The sequence below is a fragment of the Muntiacus reevesi genome, chromosome 5, assembly GCF_963930625.1.
Source record: "Muntiacus reevesi chromosome 5, mMunRee1.1, whole genome shotgun sequence".
Taxonomy (NCBI): domain Eukaryota; kingdom Metazoa; phylum Chordata; class Mammalia; order Artiodactyla; family Cervidae; genus Muntiacus; species Muntiacus reevesi.
Window position 1 is genome coordinate 42,890,512 of NC_089253.1, and position 18,182 is coordinate 42,908,693.

The 18,182-nt window shown below is 50.0% G+C and overlaps 1 protein-coding gene across 9 annotated transcripts in view; it reads left to right on the forward strand.

The window, feature by feature from the left end:
• The window catches only part of KDM2A (lysine demethylase 2A), an 89,253-nt gene extending 71,438 nt beyond the window's left edge, over nucleotides 1–17,815 (forward strand). For all 9 annotated transcript variants that reach the window (XM_065937869.1, XM_065937871.1, XM_065937874.1 and 6 more), the window contains 9 exons: nucleotides 3,997–4,080; nucleotides 5,534–5,803; nucleotides 6,342–6,473; nucleotides 8,009–8,098; nucleotides 10,005–10,717; nucleotides 12,587–12,750; nucleotides 13,334–13,492; nucleotides 14,062–14,277; nucleotides 14,714–17,815. In XM_065937869.1, the coding sequence (XP_065793941.1) occupies nucleotides 3,997–4,080; nucleotides 5,534–5,803; nucleotides 6,342–6,473; nucleotides 8,009–8,098; nucleotides 10,005–10,717; nucleotides 12,587–12,750; nucleotides 13,334–13,492; nucleotides 14,062–14,277; nucleotides 14,714–14,895 (2,010 nt within the window). In that variant the 3' untranslated portion in view covers nucleotides 14,896–17,815. The remainder of the gene's footprint in view (nucleotides 1–3,996; nucleotides 4,081–5,533; nucleotides 5,804–6,341; nucleotides 6,474–8,008; nucleotides 8,099–10,004; nucleotides 10,718–12,586; nucleotides 12,751–13,333; nucleotides 13,493–14,061; nucleotides 14,278–14,713) is intronic.
• Nucleotides 17,816–18,182: the final 367 nt, after the last annotated feature.

The following is an 18,182-nucleotide window of genomic DNA, read 5'->3' on the forward strand; positions in this document are numbered from 1 at the left end:
GAGGACCTCTCACAATGTTAAGGAAGGTTTTTCTAACATAATAGGCTAATTACAGAGAGTCTTTGAGTCCTAAAAGTACAAGTTTAGGATTAGAATGACCATTCACACATTTCCAGGAAGAGTTCCACTGAAGAGTACAGGAGTCTCTCGTTCCCTTGGTAAACTAATGTCAGAAGTAACCATGCTGCCCCTGGCACCAGAGCCCCAGGCCTCAGAGAGCCTACTCGGCCATTGACTCTGCAGGGGAAACTGGCTGAAACAACTGTCCTGGAATAAGCTAGAATAAATAAGCATGTTTCCAGTGGTAAGAGCTAGGTTCTCAGTGGCCTGAGGTGTTTATTTCAAAGCTGCTTCTATAATTTCCCAAAAAGCCAAGTTACATTTGTTAGAGTCTAAAAGTTACATAAATCTGGCCCCAATATACTGGATGCTGAAGCCTGAGAAAAGAGTGCTCCTTCAGTCTGAGTTTAACCCTGACTGTGGATCGGTGAGTGCAGAGTAGGTGACACGTGTCACTTGAGTGGCAGTCAGAAGTGGCACCAAGATGTGTGACTGAATGGGGGACTGGTTGCTTCATCCAGGCAATGTCAAAGGACAGGAATAGGAAGAGTTGCGGGGGTGCTGGTGTCCTGAGGATGGAGTGGTGAGAGGCAGAGTCCAGGCTGTTAACTGAGGCCCCAGGAGACCGGCAGGTGTGGAGGCGGTGCTGGCCCTAGGTTCCCGGCGCCTGATGCGAAGCTAGGGAGTGAAGCTCCTGAGGGTGCCCCTCAGCTGTTCTGACTTGGTCACGAGGGAGCCGCCGCAGTAGGGCGGCTCTCAGGGTGCGGGCTGGGGCAGAGGCCTCCTCAGCTGTGGAAGTAGCTGAGATGAACAGGCGGATGGTGTCCGGTCCCCTGGTGGGAATGTGTCATGCCCAAGGTGTTTCTGGAAACGTGCCGGTTCTGGATTCTGGGCTAGGGGAGGGGCAGCGGGGGCAGGTGAGGCGGGCCGGCGGTGGGGAGAGAAGGTAACTCCAGAGGCGCTCGGCTCCGGGCCGGGCTCCGCAGCAGAGGCTGAACTTCGGGCGACTCGCGGTCTGCCCAGGCGCGAGGAGAGCCCTGTGTGCAGCCCGGGGGAGCGCGGCCGTGACAGGGAGGTGACCCTGAGGGCCGGGCTGTGGACCGCGGCAAGGACGTTCGAACGCGGGACCGACTGGCACGGGTTAAAGCCTTCCCTTCCCTCCGCTGGCGCCTTCCGAAGTCGCCGGCGAGAGCCCTGGGGGCCGGCCCTGGGTTCTGCCCCAGCGCTGACGGGGCGGTGGGAGGGAGAGGGCGGGGCGGCGGCTCCCTCCCCGCGGGCTCTCCTCCAATCGTCGCGCCGGGAGCGCTGCCCAGCACGCCCCCTCCTGACTCTGCCGCAGGACGCTGGGCCCTCTGCTGGCTCGCTCACTCGAGCTCGGCTCCCCTCCTGCCATCTTCCGTTGCAAAGCATTTCTGGGAGCTGCATGTGGGTGACGCAGCAGCATTGTTCGCAGGCACAGGAAGCCGCGGCTGAGCTCTAGGGCTCGAGAAGGAGCGCAGGGCTCTGCGCGCCGCTCCCTCCGGGTAGCCTGAAAGGTGATTGCCTGACTGCCCTGCCTTAGGTGCCCTGGGAGATTTCACATTTTTTTCAAGTAAACTGGGAATTTTCCTAGAGGCAGAACACCTAACTCCTTCAGCACAACTTCCAATACAGAAAGCAAAACAAAGACGCTGGGGAAACTTCATCCAAGAGCTCGGCAGCTCCAGAGGACGGGAAACACAAGGTCAGGCGGGCGGGCGGGCGGGCGGCAGAGCCCTTCTGGTCTGGGGTGTGTGGTGTGTGGAACTGCAGGGACTGGTCTCGGTGGCGGAGAGGCAGGAGAACTGCTTGCCGGCGAGTCCGGTATAGTGCTGAGGTGTCGGTGGTGCCGTCGTCACTGCACTTGTTCCCTCTCCGGGTGGGATGTGCTTTCAAATTGGGTCGTTTGCCTTTGGGAGTCTCTTCCCCTTCTCCGCCCAGGCGCCCGCGGTTCTCTCGTCCCCTTCCTGGGCTGTGTCGGGTGTGAGCTTGCGCTTGAACATTCTCTCATGCCAGGAGGCTAGATAGGCGTCAGCCTTTCCGCACTCCACCCCCGCTCCCTGTCCCAAAACCCCTCTGGTGAAGGGTGGTGGCTGCTTTATATGGTTTCTTGAAGGGCCTCAGTTGGAGTCTGCCTTTTTTGATGAAGGCAGGGCGTGCTTGGTTGTATGGCCCCAGTGAAATAGGACTTGGAAGGAAATCTGCATTTCCCTCCACACCCACACAGACCCTAGTAACTGAGTCGTGCCTGTGTGAACAGCTGCCCCCACACCGCACACCCTCCACCCCCACCCCAACACAGACACAATTTATCCACCTACCCTTCTTTGTCCCCCACAGAAATCTTGCAGGTAGACTGCTTTTGGTGATAGTTAGGTTCCTGTTCTACTCTTGAACAATTGCGGATCTTTCTGTGCAGTCTGTTTTGCTGAAAGTGGAAAGTCCCTGTTTGTGGACAGTTCAGTGCTCTACAGGCGGAGGAAATGGGCAGAGTCCTACTCCGCGTTAGCAGTGCGAAGTGGGGGAGGGGAACTCGCATTCCCTAGCACACATTTTGAATGGACCTGAATTTCTCACCCCAGGGAGATTGGGAGCGGATGGAGCCTGGTCCCACGTGGCACCGCACCCCGCCTCTTCACCCCCACGCAGTGTGGTGCTAACAGGAGGCTCCAGAATAGGGTGCCATAGCAACTTGAAGTAAATAAAACGTCTGCAAAGGAAAGCAATTTGGGGGAGGGAGAGAGGCATCTGGGGGACTTGGCAGAGGGACTCGTCCTGGAGGAGCTTCATGGGTACTAGTTAAAGGGTCTTTCTGAGTCCTAGCTCTGGATCTGGAGCGTGATCTTTAGGTTAAGGATGGAAAAACTTTGTAGAGAAATGCCTCATGCTTCAAGAGTCCTGGTCTCTAGGCACAGAGCCCACAGGATTCTGAGAATGATTATTAAAAATGGCCCAGGCATGCTGGCCTGTCTAGGATCAAAGTTTACTTTTTCTCGAAACAGTTAATATCCTATATACATCTAAAGCAATCAGAAAGAAATTGTGTAATTTGTCTTCTGGATTTGTGTGGGGGGGGGGTTGTTTTGCAGTTGCCATTGCTTTAGGGCTCATGAGGTCAGATGAGGAGAGATTTCATTGTGCTAGAAGGTTTGGGACTGAGACATTTCTGTCTAAAACATAAAAGATTTGTTTCAAAATAATAACCAGTGTGACTCACTTGAGTGGTAGTTTCTTACTGTAGAATTGTTCCTCAAGGCATTCAAACTAGATTGGCTAAAGGCATGAGAACTATTGCCCCTGAGATTGTTGCTGCCCCCTTTATAGGAATAAAGGCAAATAAGTGACCGTGTGTGCATATGGGTACGTGTGTGTGCATGTGGATGTGAGGGAGAGAGATTTGAGAATGAGATTTCTTTAATCACCCTTTGAAGAATGGAGTCCTGGGTTGAATCAAGATGTTAAGACCCTGCTATTCGTATTAGCCAATCCTTTTTTTTTTATTTTTGCCAGTCAGTATTTGCTAATAACATCGGCAAAATGAAGGCATTATTTTAAAATATCGTGGTACTCGTTAGCTGGTATAGAAAAGTAAAGAGTTGATGTAAAGTTGTACTGTCACGTATCGAACTATGTGACAGCACTTGACAACGGTAGCGTGGTCACAGTGAGCACACAAGTCAAGTGCAGGGCTGGAAGTAGAGGTAAATTTAAAGTCTTGATAGTTTGAGTTCTCTTCCATCTTCTGTTTGTTTCGCAGTGGGTCTGTATATGAAGGGAAAATGTCGAAAGTTGCCAGCCTGCTCTTCACCTTGGTGCTTCGGGGAACTGAGGCTAAGTCTGTCTGGATGCTGTTAGGAGTGGTTGACTCTTTGTTCACTGTGTCCTTTCTTCCCCTCTTCTCTCCTATCTCTCCTTTAGGTTTTGCTGGAGGAGCTTGCCAACAGTGATCCCAAGTTAGCCCTCACTGGAGTCCCTATAGTACAGTGGCCCAAAAGGGATAAGGTAAGAAACTATTCTTGAAGCTGCTGAAACATTTTGCTGGCTAACCGCTACCATTCCAGGAAGAAAAAGAACAACCAGAGGCAGACAGGTTTTGGTGCATTAATGTGAACTGACAGAAAATCATTACTCAGTTCTGTTTTGACTCTTCAGTCAAGCTATCTTTGGAGGTGACTGTCTTAACAGACTGTCAAACTAGAAGACCTGCCTCCAAGTTCAGATGCCAGCGTGTGCATTTGTTCACCAGAGTGGATCGGTTCCTATCTTTCTGCCCCAGTGACTCAATTCTTTTTATAGATCTGATGTAAAATTAGTTAAAATAATTAGATATACATTTAAAAGGCTAGAACGTTTCTTCATTGAAGTGAGACCACACTCTCAAGGTTCCCCTTGGTTTGGACTTTTCAGTATTGAATTGAGAAGAGACGAAAACAGCTACCCATTAGTTAATAAATTGTCAGTTAAGAATTTTCACGTCCCTTCAGTCAGGTCCTGTATGATTCTACCCCATATTGTCCTTTGTCAAGGTCAGTCATAGAATTCTGATCTTGGTCATGAGTCTGGCAAATAAATTGGGCCCTTCTTTGGTGTTTCCCAGCTACCACTTGCAGAGCCATCACATCCCAGGGACATTGAGGCAAAATATAAAGGTGTGTATCTAAAACATGTCTTTGGAGAACCACTTCCTCCTTCCTCAGTGCTTCTGTCCCGCTTGCCTCCTGCTTGGCCACATGGGGCCGCCGCGAAACAGCCTAGTCCTTCCCGGCCCTGGCTATTGAGTGTTTGTGTCCAAAAACTGTTTAAGGCATGGTGGGAATTAAAGAAGTGGGAGTCACAGTCCTTGTTCTTAAAAAGATCACCAGCAGGGCAAAATACAGGTGCTAAAATTATAAACATATACCTGAGAAATTTATGCTCAGCTATTTTTGGAGTGTCTGCTATGTGCCAGAATTGTAGGGTTGAATTTAGAATAATAAAGAATAAGACTTGTTGCTCCCTCAAGTAGTTTCCTGTCTTCTTCATGAGTGTATTCTGAGTAATAATATTCAGGATAAGGAAATATTGGAGGGCCCCTGCAATGCCTTTGGCACATAGAAAGCTTCAGGAAAGGGCAGCTCAGCAGAGTGAGAGGGATGTGGCTGAAGTAGTCTGAAGGGATTGGCAAACTTTTTTTGTGAAGATAATGTGTAGGTAAATAAATGTAACAAAGATGATAATTTTTTAAATTTTGCAGGCCGTTCAGTCTATTGCAGTTTCTCAGTTCTGCCACTACGCTAAGAAGCACCCATGAACAAAACAAAAATGAGCATGGTTTTGTGCCAATAAAATTTTGTTTACAAAAACAACCTGTGTGCGATTTGCCCTCAGGCCATTGTTTGCCAGGCCTTGTCATCTTCTAGCCACTCCAGTCCTTAGACTGCCTTATATGTTTGACCTCACTGCTTTCTCTTTCCAGCTTAAATTCCCAACCCGGCCAAAGGTGCGGGTTCCTACCATCCCCATCACAAAGCCTCACACTATGAAACCAGCCCCACGGTTAACACCTGTGCGCCCAGCCGCTGCCTCTCCCATCGTGTCTGGAGCCAGACGGAGACGAGTGCGATGTCGAAAATGCAAAGCCTGCGTGCAAGGAGAGTGTGGTGTTTGTCACTACTGCAGGGACATGAAGAAGTTTGGGGGGCCTGGTCGCATGAAGCAGTCCTGTGTTCTCCGGCAGTGCTTGGCAGTGAGTGATCTGCTGGGTAAAGAATATGGGGGTGGGGTGTGATGCCAGGGGTGGAGCTGAAATATGCATATTGTATAGACTGCAAAGCTCTAAAGAAACGATTTTGCTGCCTTTATGGCTTTTTGCATTTTGTCCCTCTTGTCTCTGGATTTAGAAGGAGGTGTCTAATATCTAACATAATCTAATTTAATTTTTGCCTAATTTTCAAATGAGAGACTAGTGTTTGAAGGACAGATCACTGTCGTCTGTTCCCTCTTTAAGTGGATTAGAAAGGAAGGACCTGGGAGGCCAAGGATAGGCCAACTGAAAATAAACTGTTCCCTGTTGGTCTTTACTCCTCAGCGAGTTGACTCTTCATATCTTCTTCTTTAGTCATTTTCCTGCCAACACCTCTTTTCTCTCCACCTGGTCTCCATGCTCTCTTAAGTGTTTACTGGAGAATTGCAGGAACCAAATTGTCCATCTTCAGTTAAAGGCAAGCTGAATGATAAGGATCTAAGCCTGCTCTTTCTTGGTTTCTGTCTTTGTCCTCTTATAGCCCAGACTGCCTCACTCCGTCACATGTTCCCTCTGTGGAGAGGTGGATCAAAACGAGGAGACACAGGACTTTGAGAAGAAACTCATGGAATGCTGTATCTGCAATGAGATTGTTCATCCTGGCTGCCTCCAGGTGAGGAAAGGCCTAAGGGGCCCATGAGGTCTCAGCTAACAGCGTGTCTAAAGACTCTTGAGTGGAGCACAGGAGAGTGGGACATCTGTCACGAGAGGCTGCTGAGGGTCACAGAGGGGTCTGACATCTGCTCTCGATTCAGTGTCTGTATTCGGTGTCGGGCACTGTGCTAGAGCCTGAGGCCAAGCTAGTACACTGAATAGTCCTGGTCCCTGCCCTCGTGGCGCTTCCAGCCTGGCCTTGGTGGGTGTGTTCGGAGTCCCCAGCCATCGTGGAATAGAGTAGTTTTGGAATGCCTCACATTTTTAAAGCGTCTCTTCATTGTATCCGTGGGTTATTAGTTCCTGAAAGATGGTGAGAGTAATACTGTCAGCTGACATTTAATGCGTGTTGAGTCTGTATCAGGCTCTATGCACTCCTGGGGTGGTAATAGGAATTCCCTGGGGGTCCAGTGTTTAAAATTATGGGCTTTCACTGCTAAAGGCCCTGGTTCCATCCCTGGTCAGGAACTAAGATCCCACAAGCCACACAGCTGGACCAAAAAAAAAAAAAAAGGAAAAAGGTAATAAGGAGGTTTAAGCCTTAACCTCAGATATTGAGTCAACTCTTCTATCATGGACCTTGGGCCCTGGTGTGTTCAAAAGCTCCCCAAGTGATTCTAACATGCAGTCATAATGGAGAAGCACTGTTTTATATGACTCCTCATTTAATCTTTAAGACAACCCTGTGAAGTTGGGTCTATCTTAGATTTTCTGTAAATCTAAAGTACATTGGTTGGTGCTGGTACTTTCTTGGTCTTTCTGAATGTGTCAACTATGTCATGATTGCCACCTGGCTGACAATGATTATATAAGACACTGTTAATTGTGAGAAGCAGCCCAGTTTCAGACAATTGAAATGTGAAAAAATATGCACCTTGGATTTGATAAAATAGGGTATTATCGTCATGATGATGACACTGGTTAGTACAAAGTGTTTACTACATGTCACACATTTTTCTAAACATTTTATATAATATTTTATCCATTTAATCCTCACCATTACCATGTAAGGTGGATATTGTTATTTATCCTCACCTAACAGTTGAGTCATAGAGACCTGGTTACTAGTCTCCAAACCAAAGCCACAATTGCGTCATAACCATTATGCCCCACACTCAAGATCACACTGGCACCATTCCTGTATGTTCAGTTCCTTTTACAGAGTGGCATGGGGCCCTCAGGAGAATGTATGTGTCAGGGGACGAGAACCCAGATTGGCTCAGACTCTTGGGAATCTTCTCTTGGAGTCTAAATTTGATGAATGTAACCAAGGGTAAGGGTGGCCAGTATCTCACTGGCTGAGAGTAAGGCCAAATGGCTCTTGATTTTGGGTTTTTTTTTTTCCTCCCCTGTAGACCAGTGTGTTTAGGAGTGAGTAACTCTTCCCAACCGTGTGTCTGTGTTACAGTTTGATAAAGGCAACTTAAGAGACAGATTAGGTTTTGTCTGTTTTTTAAATGAGACAGATTTTTAATAACCGCTCTCTGCCTGTAGATGGATGGAGAGGGGTTGCTTAATGAGGAATTGCCAAATTGCTGGGAGTGTCCAAAGTGCTACCAAGAGGACAGCTCAGAAAAAGCCCAGGTAAGGGAACGTTTCCAGTCTCGCACTGTGAGAAGGAAGCAAATGTCAAGTTTGGAAATAACGTTTGCCTTTGCATGTTTTTTCTGACCCAAGAGATTATTTTTGTTTTATTTGTTATCTTTTTTCCCCTTTGGTTAGCTGTTTTTCTTTTGAGTTGTAAATTTTGTTTTTTTGCATTATTGAATGTTGTTCCCCCTGGAACTCTGCAACTTCCCAGTGTTCTGTTACACCCTGGGGCCCTTGAAAAAGAGGAGCCACAGCTGGACTGTTTGAGGAGGGAAATGAGGTGAGCTCGGTCTGTGAGGAATGAAACTTGGGAGGCAGTGACCTGAGCCCGCTGGTAAATGCAGTGGTATACTGGAGTTTCCAGTTGGGCGGGTTTGCATTTTGTCTTCTTCACCTTGTGGCGGAAAGCCCTGCCCTTGTGCCAGTTGTGTCCTACAGAGGCAGTTGCTCCTCCGGAGGGAACCTGTGCTGTGACCTTGGCCCCGAGCGACTGTGATTGCTGGTCCAGTGGTCACCAGTACTGTCAGAGGGACAGAAGCACTGGCCCTTCAGGCAAGGAAGACAAGGTCTGCTAAGGGCACGTACAGGGGTGGCCGCTGGCCTCCTGTCGGTCATCATGCCCTGGGGGTCTCCTCCAGGTGCCCTAACAGGAGAGTAGGGGCACATTTCCTTGTTGCTTTTTTTTTTTTTCTTCCCTATTTCTTCCCACTCAGGCACTGAGGTCATTGGACTTCTCAGTCTAAATAGGTCTGAGGAGAAGGATTTCTGGAGTTGACGAGTGCTAGAGTTCTCATTTCAAGTTCTACTAGCAGCAGGTTCTTCTAGTGGTAACTTTTACTTTTGTCTTCACTGGTGGTGGTAGTGGTGGGTGCTTGCTGTAGCAGACAGACTGGCAGGTACTATATTTAGTGTTACCTTCTAATGCCTTGTAAAAGCCAGCGCCCAAAAGTTGGTCATTCTCTTTGAGCCACAGTGATCTAAGAATGTAAGGAGAAAAGGGAGCAGAATTGTTGGAGAGGGACATAGAACGTCTCCTTAAGGGAGTCTGAACTGCTGTTTTGATACCTAGTGGAACGTCGTGGTCAGGCTTCATTGCATCATAGCCCAGGTGGGCTCTAGGAAGGGACAAGGAGGCCAGAGGGTGAGGTTGTGCTTTTATTGTGGGATATTGGCTTCACCAAACTCAAATTCCTCATTTTCATCTTGAAGAGATTCCTCCAGAAGCAGTGCGGTTTCTCATTCTAGGCTTAATCTCTCACCTGTGGTTGGTCTCCCGGGACAGTGTGGGGTACTGAGGAGAAGCAGCCTGGAAGGGTCGCACTCAGACCCTGGTAGGGCTAAAAGTCAGTAGGTTTACTGCTGTCAGAATCTGCATCTTAGTTCAAACATGTATGTGTAGGCTGTTTTTCTTCCAGCAGAAGTGTCTCTTGGGTGACGAGCTGAATTAGGGGCAGAATTTAAAATGGTCAAGTTGCGTAGGGGTAGGAGTTGCAGCCTCTTTAAAGGATTTCTTTACCCAGAGAATTATATTATAACCAAAAAACTGGGACAGGAGATGAGTAAGGCAGGCTTTGGAATCATACAGCTCAAATGTGGATCCCATTCCTCTGTACTTGGACACAGACCTTTCTGTCACAGGTAGATTTCCCAGGCAACCTGTTTTGAGGGTTTTACTCTATAATCAGCTGCGTTGAGCACAGACATGAGCTCAGTTACAGAGTCTGGTTTGCAGACAGTGAGGAGATGACCACCCTGCAGCACACAGAGGTCCCTCCCCCACAGAAAAGCAGAGGCCTGCCCTCCGCTAGTCCCCGAGAGCAGCAGAGGGGTTGACCCTGTAAGTGTAGGGGTTTTCAAAGAAAGGAGGCACTGACATGGCATTTGTGGGCCTGTTTTACAGAAGCGAAAAATGGAAGAGAGTGACGAAGAAGCCGTGCAAGCCAAAGTCCTGCGGCCCCTGCGGAGCTGCGACGAGCCCCTCACGCCCCCACCTCACTCGCCCACCTCCATGCTGCAGCTCATCCACGACCCGGCCTCCCCCCGGGGCGTGGTGACTCGGTCATCCCCTGGGGCCGGCCCCAGCGACCACCACAGTGCCAGCCGCGATGAGCGCTTCAAACGGCGGCAGTTGCTGCGGCTGCAGGCCACAGAGCGCACCATGGTACGGGAAAAGGAGAACAATCCCAGCGGCAAAAAGGAGCTGTCTGAAGTTGAGAAAGCCAAGATCCGGGGATCGTACCTCACTGTCACGCTGCAGAGGCCCACCAAAGAGCTCCACGGGACATCCATTGTGCCCAAGCTGCAGGCCATCACGGCCTCCTCTGCCAACCTTCGCCATTCCCCCCGTGTGCTGGTCCAGCACTGCCCAGCCCGAACCCCCCAGCGCGGGGATGAGGAGGGGCTGGGGGGAGAGGAGGAGGACGAGGAGGAGGAGGAGGAGGAAGATGACAGTGCAGAGGAGGGGGGTGCAGCCAGGCTGAATGGCCGGGGCAGTTGGGCTCAGGATGGAGACGAAAGCTGGATGCAGCGGGAGGTCTGGATGTCTGTCTTCCGCTACCTCAGCCGCAGAGAACTTTGTGAATGTATGCGAGTGTGCAAGACGTGGTATAAATGGTGAGCAGGGCTACAGGGATCAGGCACAGGGGTATGGGCATAGGTGGCAGTTTTCCATGTGAGAACAGCATGTGTCTTGGCTCCTGGAGCCTGGTTGGGCCCTAAAGGATTAAATTCACCCAGTCTGTTTCCTGGACACAGGGGTCCTCTTAAAGATGTGGCCGGTTGTGCCTGCAGGTGTCATCAGGGAAATCTGGCCCTTGGCCCCTTCTCCCTGCTCTGTACTTTCTCGTCTTTCCTTACTGGACTTTGAATGGATTTGTACCTTGGGGCTTGGGGGTGGGTTTGTACAGTGTGTCCTAAAACTTCGGAGTCAGAATCCCCCTGCCCCCAGTCAGTTGAACGCATCACGCATTTGTTGAGAGCCTGTGATACGCCAGTCACTCCTGGGGCTGGGGACACAGACGACTGCTCTTACACCCCTGCCCCCATTACCTCTCCGTCTCACGAGAAAGGTATACGCGCTTTTCAGAAACTTTGCAGGTGCTCGCAGGCTCACAGTTCCACAGTTCTAATTCTCATACTCTAAACCTAGACCAGAATGCCTTTCTCCAGGAAGCAAGGTTCAGTTTTGAAGCTTCCTGAGACTTAGTTGTCCTTTTTAGTGAAACCTGTCATTTCTTCTCAAGTTAAACATTAAGACATAAGGGAGCATCCCTAGAGGTGATGAACAAATATTTCCACCGGACATTGTTTTTCCTTAAGTTCCTAAATCCTAGGATAAATCCTTTATATCTAGGTCAAATCCTGTTACAGTAGTTTTCAAAGTGTGATGCCCAAACCAGTGTCATACCTGGGACCTTGTTAGAAATGCAGGTTTTCGGGGCATATCTCAGACCTACTGATGTGGACCTCAAGGGTGGGGCTGGGCAATCTTTTTAATAAATTCTCCACCAGAGGATTCTGATACATATTAAAAATTTGAGATCCAGTGCTCTGTTTTTGCCATACAAGTTTCATGTGTCCTGGGTGAAGTTTTTTCAGTCTCTTAAGTGAAGAGTCCGTTGTTTGCAACCATGAGTTTACTTCTCAAATCTGAATTGACATGTGATCCACTCAGATTCTCCTAATATTTCTGTTCGTAGGGCTTAGTTGTGGCTCTGTCCCTCAGTTTCTAGGCCGAGCCACGTAAGACTCCCATTATATGCCATCTCTTCTTCTCCTGCCAGCCAGACGCTGAGCCAGGCTGGGGAGCAGAGGCTCTAAAATATTAAAGAGAAGCTGCGTGTTGCAGTGCTATTTGTGGCCTGTGGACTTGTCGCAGAAGGGCAGGCCTCTCCCTTTCTGTTCTGATGTAGACTGGCTAGAAAAAGTAAAGATAGCACTGAGGCAGAAACCCAAGGATGGTGGAGGACTCTCCAGGCCTGATTTTAATAAAGAGCCTCTTGCGACCGGATAATGAAATGGGCTGTTTCTGGAGTTCAAGGCACAAATGAGCTGGATGTGCCAGGTAGCACCACCCTGCGTCTCAGGCAGTTGAGAGAGACTTTGAGGAGAGTAGAGGGAAGCCTCGTAGCTTCCAACTAAGGAGTCAATAAATTTTTTTAATGTTCCTTTGTATACACTTTGGTGGGAGCCATACCATTTTAATGCAAATGAGGGCTTATAGTATTGTTTTACTGTGTGTCCCTGACAGTCGCTCTGTGCTCTCAACCCGGCCAAAGTAAATTGGGGTGGACTGGTCAAGTAATCTCTATTCTCTGAGGCAAAAAATGGCAAGGCATGATCCTTATATGCATGTAAAAGCATCTAGGAAGGGTGATCCTCCAAGGCTCCGCTTTTCCCAGAAGCCTCCAGTAGCCTGTGGTGAAGTTCCTCTGACAAGGGATATCAGGTCTTGAGAGCTGGTTCTCTTTCCTTCTGTTACAGGTGCTGCGACAAGAGACTTTGGACAAAAATTGACTTGAGTAGGTGTAAGGCTATCGTACCCCAGGCTCTCAGTGGCATCATCAAGAGGCAGCCAGTTAGCCTCGACCTCAGTTGGACCAACATCTCCAAAAAACAGCTGACATGGCTCGTCAATAGGCTGCCAGGTGAGCAACCCCACACTGTCCTTCCAGGGGCGCAGGGCTGGTGGGGAAAGCTGCATTATTGGCAGCGCTATTTAAAATTGCTTTCGGGCAATTTAGGGCAGCAGTCTGTGCCATCGTGCTTGGCAAGAGACCTGACTGGTCCCACTTTTACTGCCAGTCCCCAAGGTGCCACTGTGGACTGGCAGGCCAGTCGCTGAGGAAGATGAAGAGAGAGGGGTCAGGTGCTGCCACCAGCTCTGCAGGTGGTCTTGGTGTAGTCGCTGAAGAGAGAATTTGAGTAAGATGTCGCCTTGATAAGCCCCTTGTAAGGAGTCCCTTAAGCACTTTGAGGTCTTAGAAGTCACTCACACTTAGGTTACTCTGCTCGAAACCAAGCAATCCATTTTACCACCAGAGTTAGATGTAATTTAGGAGGGCATAGAAGTCTTTGATCAGGATTACTAGAATAAGTTTAGGATATGGTCCCTCCCTCCCCCCAGTAAACAGACTGGGGATCTGTTTACCTTGGTCAGATCAGCTGGTAGTTGAGGCTCTGGATGGCCAGTAGAGTGTAGTATTGCTTGTCTGTCTCCCTCTGTTGTAGGACTGAAAGACCTCCTCCTAGCAGGCTGCTCCTGGTCTGCAGTCTCTGCCCTCAGCACCTCCAGCTGCCCCCTTCTCAGGACCCTTGATCTTCGGTGGGCAGTAGGAATCAAGGACCCTCAAATCCGGGACTTGCTGACTCCACCGGCAGATAAACCGGGTATGCTCTGGGCCTGACTCCGCTGTGCTCCTTTCAGCATTCCCAGAAGCGCAGGTAGTCCCAGAAATGACACTGTTGAAAAGTAGAAAAGTGGAAGTTGAAAACAGGACGATGGACTATGTACAAGTACAGTTAACTATTTACAGATAACTACCTACAAAGAAAGGAGTAAGTCCATTTTGCGGGTCAGTAGAGTTTGGGGGTTAGAGAGTATAAGCCTGAGGAAGTCTGGGAAGGCTTCATGGTTGAGGAAGAACGTTGAAGGCTGTTTCCTTGATGGTCTAGAAAAGGGTGGGAGCGTGGGAAGGAGAGGAGCATTCCACACATACCCTTTTGCTGTGTGAGTGAGGCACAATCCAGCAGCTGGGAAGAAAGAAAACGTGTCTGGTTTCCTAGAAACGGCCCCCACACACTGCTCGCTCCCTGAAGGCAGGGCTGGGTGTGGGCAGTTCTGCTTGTTAACCCCTGCACAGCCCAGCCTGCAGGTATCTGTGACTGAAGCTGCCTGCAGCTTGAGCTGAACTAGAATTAAAAGAGTCTGGATCTAGGTCCTTCTCTTGCCTGTGCAGGCCAGGACAATCGCAGCAAGCTCCGGAACATGACCGACTTCCGGCTGGCGGGCCTTGACATCACAGATGCCACGCTTCGTCTCATCATTCGCCACATGCCCCTCCTGTCTCGACTCGACCTCAGTCACTGCAGCCACCTGACAGACCAGTCCTCCAATCTCCTCACTGCTGTTGGGTCTTCCACTCGTTACTCCCTCACAGAGCTCAACATGGCAGGTATGGCTCTGCCGTGTTGGTGACAGATGGTGCCTCTGCCCCTTGGCAGCCCCGCCCTCCTTGGATTTTGACCAGTAGAACAGAAAGAATATGGGCTGTTGACTAAACCGTGTTAATTCATTTGCTCACATATGGACAAGACATGGAACTATTCCTTTTGTAACTGGTAGGCCAAGGCCTTGAGCAGCTGTCAGGTGCCTAAGAACACAGCCACCACCCAGCTGCAGTTTGGTCAGCTCTGCAGTGCAGGGAGTGTGGTGGCTGGGGCCCTCAGAGGCTGCCATGTGGATGGCACTTCTGGTCTCTGAGCCAGGTAGTTAAGGGGAAAACAGGGACTTTTGTTTAGCCTTTTGAGGAAAGCTGGGAAATTGGGCGTCAGAAGCAGGCTCCTTTGGGTGTGTACGCAGCATTATCCTTGTGGTCACTTTCCCCACAGGTTGCAATAAACTGACAGACCAGACCCTGATCTACCTACGGCGAATCGCCAACGTCACCTTGATCGACCTTCGAGGATGCAAGCAGATCACTCGAAAAGCCTGCGAGCACTTCATCTCAGACTTGTCCATCAACAGTCTCTACTGCCTGTCTGACGAGAAGCTGATACAGAAGATCAGCTAAGACACACCCAGCCCAAACTGAACAGGAAACCGATCTTCCCCTGACTCCCCAGCCAGGAGAGCCTCTCTCCCCGCCCCTGCACGGGCTCCGAGGCCAGCGTCACACTCCCTCTCTGCTCTCCTGTCCCTTGAGCCCTTCCCTTACAGTCAGGGCAGAGAGGGGGGTGGACCCCAGGCTTACCGGCCTGTTCCTCTCCCTCCTAAGGAGAAGGGAGTAGCAAATTGATCCGAGGGGAAAGCGCAGACTGTGTGCTGTCACAGTGCCTGCCTGCTTGCTCGCCCGCCCACTCGCTCGTCAGCCAGGAGGCCGGGTTCTCACTTTGGGGTGTCTGTGCAGCCATCACCTGCACTGGGCCCTGGGGCCCCCCTCCCCACCCAGGGTCCCCAGCAGTGCCTGGTTCTGAGCAAACTCCCAGGGAAGAAAGGAGCCCTGCTTCCGTGGCCAGGTTCTCATGGTGTCCAGTGCATGTCTCTCCTCCACCACACTCTCCCGGCTTACGCAGGAGGGGCCAGCAGCCCCAGGAAGGCCAGACCCATGCAGATCACACTGGTGCTGTTGAGGTGTCCACACCTCTTGTCCATGTCTGTGCTCTCCCTCCTCCTTGTAGCTTGATCCTGTCCGATGCTCATGGTAGTTCACAGAATGAGGTTCCCCCACCCCAGACTTTCCTGCTAGTTTCTATGAAGTCCTTGTTGCACTTACTGGGGTTGAGGCTCTTCAGAGGAGCTGGAACTGTCTACCCCAGAGACACCCCATTTTACTGCTTCCCAGGCAGATCCTGAGACAGGCACCATCTTCCCATCCCTTCCCTCTTTGGCCTTCCCTGCCCTTTTCCACATTTTCCTTATTCCCGCTTGAATAGGGCTTTCCCAGGATGTCTATCCTCCAGAGGGAGCAGCCTGTCTCCCCCAGCTGGGGGGGGGGTGGTCAGAGAACTAGGCCAAGTCCCCACCTGCTCCCTGGCAGGCTCTGGGCCTCGGGTCCTGTAGCCAGCCGAGCCTAGGCCTGTGTCTGGCCCCCGGCGGCTCATTGATCCGGCGCCTTTGGAGGGGTGGGGAGTCCTGCTTAGAAGCCAGTCACCTGCCCTCTGCCTGCAGCCATGGAAGGGGGTGTGCTTGTGCCTCTGTGTGTGTGGCTGAGTGTATTACGCGTGTGTGTGGAGGGAAGGAGGGGAGCCTGGCGTCTCCCGCTCCACCGCCCTGTGTCGAGCCCCATCAGCTGCCCCCTCTTACTTTGCATTGAACGGCCTGTCCAAAGATCCTCTCTCTAGGGCAGCAGAGAGCTTTTTGCACTTTAAAAAAAAAAAAAATGGAACGAAAGGTCGGGATTTCTTTTGGGTCAATATTTAAGTGTGTGAGGAGATGCTCAGTAGCAGCAGCCTGTGGCAAGAGCTGATAAACGATAGACGCGGGTTTGCACTCCGCTCCCCATCCGAAAGGAAGGCGATAGCACAACCTTGCCCCACCGTCTTGTCCCCAGCCCGTCCCCTCCCGGCCCCTTTCCTGCAGCCCAGCCTCAGGCTCTCCTCCTCCTGAAGCCCTGTGGGGGAGGAGAAGGAGCCCAGGCACCAGGGGTCTGAAGTGTGAGCCACCCCAAGGAGAGACGCTACATCCCCCCTTGCCACTTCCAAAGCAATAGAGGCAGAGGGGCTCCCTCTTTGCCACCTAGCCCAGCTTTGACCCTGGCATTTACTGGCCTCCTAAGAGAAAACTGGGTCTTGGGAGGGGGTGGCATTGTGTCGGTTTCTTCCAATCTGCTGATTCTTGCTGCACCTTAGAAGCAGCAGTCTGCTCCCCTGACCCTCAGCCCCTTCCATTGGTCTCCAGGCCCCAGCCACCTGGGGCTGAAACCTTGAGGAAATGCCAGTGACTTATTCCAGAGTGCCTCAGTTAGGGGAACTTCTCTGTAAAGAACCCTGGGTATTGAGCAAAAACCTTATTAATGTTATTGTTAATGACCTATAATTGGAAGCTTCCTGCCTTTTTTCGGTTGCTCCTGTGGAAAATACTGAAAAGATGACTTTGTTTTGCTTTCTTGTCTTTTTATAAAAGGGGAGGTGGAGAGACCCCCTCAGAGCAGGGATTGTTCCGGGAGAGTGCCTCTGACTTTGGGACATCTCACCCACAGAGATTTCCAAGCTGACGGTTTGTTTTGGGCTTTGGCTTTTATTTTTGTTCTTTTGCGTTTGGAAAAACAAGCATTTTTACTGCGCACCTAAGTTGGTCAGAGGAAAAGGGAGCCCGGGAGTGGCAGCCAGCGGACCTGTTCCCTCGCTGGGTTTCCCTCTCCTCTGGGACTGTGAGGGAGAAAATGGTGTTTAGAGGTGAGGGTTGGTCTGTGTGGAGGACAGAAATGTCTCTCTTTGGGGACAGAGGAACCCGGGAGTTCCACCGAATTTCCTGCCATCTGCTCATAGACACAGCCTTGCCAGGAGAGCCTGCCCTCCGCAGACCACAGGACCAGACACCCTGCCTCCATCTTTCCAAGCACCGGGGCGAAAAACCACAAAGGAAAGGAAGAAAATTTATATATATATATAATATAAAATCACTTGGTGATTAAAAAAAATAACTGCTCCATAAATAAAACTCCTAAAGTCACTATGTTTAAAGGGTTTGGTTGTGTTTTTGTTTTTGGAGAAATATTGTAAATATATATTTTTTTGTTGCTGATTTAGAGTCAATCTCCAATGTTGTGCTAAAAAAATTAAATTAAATGTAAGCATTAAGAGGACAAGTCACGCTATCTTAAGTTGACACATTGGGATTATTCGGGGCCAGGGAAAGGAGGGAAGCTAGGCCTTTTGTTTTCTAAACGTTCTCCACTATTGGTTTTACAAAGAGCAAGGACATCTTTCCTCTGACATGTGGGAATGGGAGATATTTGTGTAATAAAAATTTTTAAAAGACAAAAAAAGAAATAGCCTCCAGTGGGAAATATTTTTATTTGTTTTTTTTTTTTTTTTTTAATAAAAAGGCTTTCAAAACCAAAACAAAAATAACAAAAGCTTTTCTGCCTTGGTGTGTGTGTGCGCGCGCGCGTGCATGAGAAAGAGGAAGTCTGAGGGTACTGCAGCCTCCCACCCCGAGCCCCGAGCCCCGCAGTTCCTCCCCGTCTCTGAGCGGCAGCGGAAGTGCTGTGTGCCTCTGTGGCTTGCTTTGCCTTCTCTTTTTTTCAGTGTCCGAAAGCAGCACTTGCTTATATTTTACAGCATCAAAGGGAACTTTTTAATAGGTGTGAAAATTGAGATATACAATTACCTGACCCCAACCAGCTCCTCCCCACAA